The sequence below is a fragment of the Portunus trituberculatus genome, chromosome 45 (assembly GCF_017591435.1).
Source record: "Portunus trituberculatus isolate SZX2019 chromosome 45, ASM1759143v1, whole genome shotgun sequence".
Classification (NCBI taxonomy): Eukaryota; Metazoa; Arthropoda; class Malacostraca; order Decapoda; family Portunidae; genus Portunus; species Portunus trituberculatus.
In genome coordinates this window covers 7,889,980-7,894,979 of record NC_059299.1, presented here as the reverse complement: position 1 = coordinate 7,894,979, position 5,000 = coordinate 7,889,980, and the positions used below count along the sequence as shown (strand labels likewise).

Below are 5,000 nucleotides of genomic sequence, written 5' to 3'. Positions count from 1 at the left end.
CCTGTGGGATGGATTGTTGTGCTGGCGGGGGTGAAGGGCGCTGTGCAGTGAGCGTGGCAGGTGTCATGTGGCAGGGATGGGGGCCGCCGCCCCCTATGCTCTAACGTGCTGGCCCACAGTGTCCGGCGGAGGACCAGCCGCACCCGAAGCGGCTCCGCAGTGAATTGTGTTGTGTGACATGGCCATCGCCGTGGGAGGCGAAGAAAGTGCTGGTGAGGGCGGTGTGTGGGCGTCCGGTTCCCGCCCGCATGAAGACTTGTGCACTAGAACTAGCTGGGCAGACGCCCGCACCGCCCTCGCCCATATTAACAAGGTAAGTGTCAGCCTCTCCTTCCTCCGTGTGGTGCAGGCAGCAGCCTTCCCGCCACCCCGCGGCACACAGCCTGGCCAGCCCCGCGCCGCCCTCAGGGAACGCCAGCGCCAGGGTGGTCTGGCCCCGAGGGAGGCTGAGGGAAGCTGCTGCCGCTGCGGCAAAGAGGTGGTGCACTTCCTCGCCGCCCCTTGGGTGTGTGAGGGTGGCCGCTACCACCACCACCACGCACCCTGATCTCTCTCTCTCTCTCTCTCTCTCTCTCTCTCTCTCTCTGGCTGGCGTATGTTGTGGCGCCAGGCTCACTGCTGCTGCCGCTGCCCGACACCGCCTCGCACACACACATACACACTCACGCTGCCACACAAGCACACTGCCGCCCATCGCTCGCACGCCACGGCACGCTGTGGCCCTCGCCAGGGTCCTGCCAGACGCTTATTTAAGCCACAATATTCGCGCTCAGGCGCCGCTGAGGACCTCATTCACCCCCACGCCCCCGCCCACCACGCGCCGCGGGTCCGGGAGCGGCGGGGCGGGGCTGGGAGAGGTGGGAGACGGGACAGAGGGCTAGGGCAAGGGAGAGGGAGGGAGCCCAGGTAGACGCACGAGGCTTGTCCCGGGAAGGTGATCGGGAAAGTTATTGTCCTGTGGCCTGTTTGCCGCCATCCACACCCGCCGCCATGACACCCTCCTCTTCCTCCTCTCCCTCGTCCTCCTAATCCTCAAAAGTTCCCATCACCACTTCTTCCATCTCCACCAACACCATCGTTTTCCTCATTGTACCTCTGCTAACTTCTCCTCCAGACAGTCGTCACCGCCTCCTTCAGGGCCCATCCGCCTCATCAATGCACACTCATCACCACCTCGACTCAAACCTTCATCACACACGACCACACACACACACACACACACACACACACACACACACACACACACACACACACACACACACAGGAGGATACGATGCACATAGGAGACAAAGGTGTATAGGTCAGAGAGAGAGAGAGAGAGGTAAGGTAATTTTAGCTCATTGCTCACTCTACTTTCTTACATACAATGAATTACTCTCCTTCATTGTTGTATATCTGCCACCACTCTCCTCCTCTTCCTCCTCCTCCTCCTCCTTCTCCTCGTGTGCTCATCGCCGAATTAAACTCAAAATACCATCGACACTTCTATGAACCACCACCAACACCACCACCACTACCACCACCACCACCACCACCACCACCACCACAATCTCCGCCAGTGACTGAAAAAGAAGCGATAAAATTCACTTTCCCTTTAGAGTGTGAGTCACCTTGCCTTTGAGAGAGAGAGAGAGAGAGAGAGAGAGAGAGAGAGAGAGAGAAGGTTTCTATGTAGTGTACGTTTATTCCCTCGCCATCGAAAGATACTCCCCTCCTCCTCCTCCTCCTCCTACTCCAGTAGTTTCTTGATAGATTTAGTGTTGCACGAAAGACATCTTTGCATATTAAAGCCTCCTCTTCCTCCAATTCTCCTTCTCCCTCCTCCTCCTCCTCCTCTCCTCTCCTCCTCCTTCTGTCCTCTAAGAATGATCATTGCTTCATCTTCTTTGAGGTTTTCCCTCTTACTCCACGTCCTTTCTTAGCTTTTCCTGTTATCCTCCTCCTCTTCTTCTTCTTCTTCTTCTTCTTCTTCTTCTCCATGATGTAAGTATTGAGGAGGTGGAGGAGGCGTATAGTAGATGTAAAATTTGTTTGGACGGATGATTCTGTCCTCCTCCTCCTCCTCCTCCTCCTCCTCCTCCTCCTCCTCCTTCTTATTCTCTTTTCCTCCCTCTTCCTCTCCCCTTCTTTCCCCTCTCGTGGTGGTGCACTCTCACCTCCCACTTTCCTCCTTTCTCTCTCTCTCTCTCTCTCTCTCTCTCTCTCTCTCTCTCTCTCTCTCTCTCTCTCATATCTTATCTCTCCTTCCTTTCATCTCTCTTTCCTGTGCCTCATCTTTCTTAGATTTTCCTTCTTTCCTAAGTTTTTCCTTAATTTAGTCGTAATTTTCCTTCATTTTGCTCGTCTTTCTCCTCTTTTTCTTCCTCCTCCTCCTCCTCCTCCTCCTCCTTCTCCTCCTCTCTTCCTCCTCCTTTTCTTCGTCTTCTCGACCATTCATCTTAGGAAGGGATGAAGTGGAGAGAAAGGAAAGAAGGTGGAGGAGGAAGAGGTGTCAGTAAGAATTAAGAATGAAAGGAGATGCTCATGGCGACTTCTGAAATGTTGTGTGTGTGTGTGTGTGTGTGTGTGTGTGTGTGTGTGTGTGTGTGTGATGATGTGGAGAGATAAACATGATTAATTATGATCCTTATCCTCCTCCTCCTCCTCCTCCTCCTCCTCCTCCTTCTTCTTCTTCCTCCTCCTCCTCCTCCTCCTCCACTATATCACCACCACCATCATCACTACTGCTACCTCCACCACCACCGTGACATGAGAGAGAGAGAGAGAGAGAGAGAGAGAGAGAGAGAGAGAGAGAGAGAGAGAGAGAGAGATACACACACACACACACACACACACACACACACACACACACACACACACACACAGACACACGAGACTTTAATGATGATTTTTTAAACTTTTTACATCCAAGTTAACAGTTTATATTCCTGCTGGGTGGCGGAGGAGGAGGAGGAGGAGGAGAAAGAAGAAGAGTGTCGCGCCGCCCTCAATGATGGAGATTTGTACTAATTAACTTGGGCAGGTTGCGGGTGGGGTGAGGGGGCGGTTTGCTAAAAAAAGTGACGGGGGCGGAGTGATGGGAAAGAGGGGGAAGGGGTAAGGGGAATGATAGAAATGCTTCGCTGCGCTTAACTAAGGGGAGACGAGGGTGTGAGGGGGAGAGAGGGTAGTGGAGAGGAAGTGAGGGACGAGGGCTGTGGTAGGTGAGGGGACTAGAGATGGAGTTGTGAGGGGTGAGGAAAGGCGAGTGGGGTGGCAGAGAGAGAGAGAGAGAGAGAGAGAGAGAGAGAGAGAGAGAGAGAGAGTATGAGGTGTTATTTTCACTCCTGTTTTCACTTTTTCTTCCTATTCTCACCTTATATCTCACTTTCTCTCCCTATTTCTAACTCCCATTTTCCACCATAACATCCTGTATACACGTACCACCTTCCCTCACTAACCACGCTCTTTCTCCATTCCCTCAGGGGCGTGCGACAGGAAGCCGGGCGGCCCTGTGGGTGCGGACAAAACTCCAGGTGCAGCTGCTTCAACTGGGCCTGTTCAGCCACAAACACGCCGGGAAAGTGCTGTTCGTGGCGCTCCTCGTCCTGGCCACCTTCTGCGTGGGTCTCAAGAGCGCCACGTTACTTACCGATGTACAGAAACTTTGGGTGGAAGGTAAGAGGACTATTATTATTATTTTTATGTAAGGAAAACAGAAAGGGCAACAGAAATAGTGAATATAAGAGGCCACTTATTTACACGTTACTGTTCTTACTTTGGGAGGAAGTTAAGAACATTATTATTGTTATTATTATTATTTTATATAATTCAGGAAAACAGAAAGGCAACAGAAAGAGTTAAAAAAAGTCCATTTATTTACACTTATTACTGTTGTTACTATGTTTGGAAAGTAAGGGGGTTTTATATATATATATATATATATATATATATATATATATATATATATATATATATATATATATATATATATATTTATGTAAGAGAGGAAGACTGGCCAGAGCAATACATTTAAACAGAGAGCTCATTTATTTACACTTATCACTGTTGTTGTTACTTATTTATTCATTGGTTTGTACGGTTAGCTAATGTACAGTTGTGGTATGCTTCGGTTTTAAATTTCTTTCTCTTACTTTCTACATTTGTACGATGAACAAATGTATAATCTCGGTATATATAGCTTTTCAATTTGTTATTTTTGTTCTTACTTTCCACGTATTTTTTCTTTAATATAGCGTGTCCTGTTTGACTTACTCCGTTCTTGTACTTTTCGTTGGTTTTGATGATCCGTGTTCCTGTACATTCCTTCATTTAGCGAGTCACATTATCTTTCCTCTTGCCTTGTATTGCGATGCTTCTCAGGGGCAGGCGAGTTTTGTGGTTAGTCTTGTCATGCGCGTCTCTTCAACTGGTGATCGTCTTTTGTTAGCCGCGAAATGAAGAACGAGAGGAGAATAGAAGCGGGAGATGTATAAGCGAAATTCAGAAAGTCTTGTCACCTTTACAAGTAGCAAGCTAAACCTCAATCATTTAGTACGTGAATATAGTGACATACAAGACTACCAATAGAAACTCCAATGCAAAACTATACTAATATGACGAGAGAGAGCGAGAAATAGTCAGAATTTGCAACACGCTGGTAGTGACTGAATCAAAATAACGTTGCAATATTAGTCCTTACGTAAACATGGCGATATCAAGGCTACCAACATAAACACCAAGCAAAACTACTAATATGACGATAAAAAGTGAATTAAAATAGTCAGGATTTGCAACACGCTGGCAGTAACTGACTTGAAATGTTGCTGGAATGTTTGCTTGCCCTCCCCTCTGCCTGAAGGAGGAGGAACAAGGCTTGATTATGTCCCGCGGTGCCTTCTGAAGCTGCCTTGGTTGTCTCACGCCTGTCCGCCGCGTGAATGAAGCGTGGAACATGGGGTGGAGTTTAGGGCGCTTCTATGATGTGTGTGTATGTGTGTGTGTGTGTGTGTGTGTGTTTG

At 48.9% G+C, this 5,000-nt stretch overlaps 1 protein-coding gene across 1 annotated transcript in view; it reads left to right on the top strand.

Annotated features, from left to right (window-relative positions):
- Positions 1 to 5,000, top strand: part of LOC123519432 (protein patched-like) — a 66,118-nt gene that overhangs the window by 52 nt on the left and 61,066 nt on the right. The window contains exons 1-2 of the mRNA XM_045280725.1: positions 1 to 313; positions 3,465 to 3,657. The exon at positions 1 to 313 is cut by the window's left edge and continues 52 nt beyond it. Coding sequence (XP_045136660.1) covers positions 179 to 313; positions 3,465 to 3,657 — 328 coding nt within the window. The 5' untranslated portion in view covers positions 1 to 178. The remainder of the gene's footprint in view (positions 314 to 3,464; positions 3,658 to 5,000) is intronic.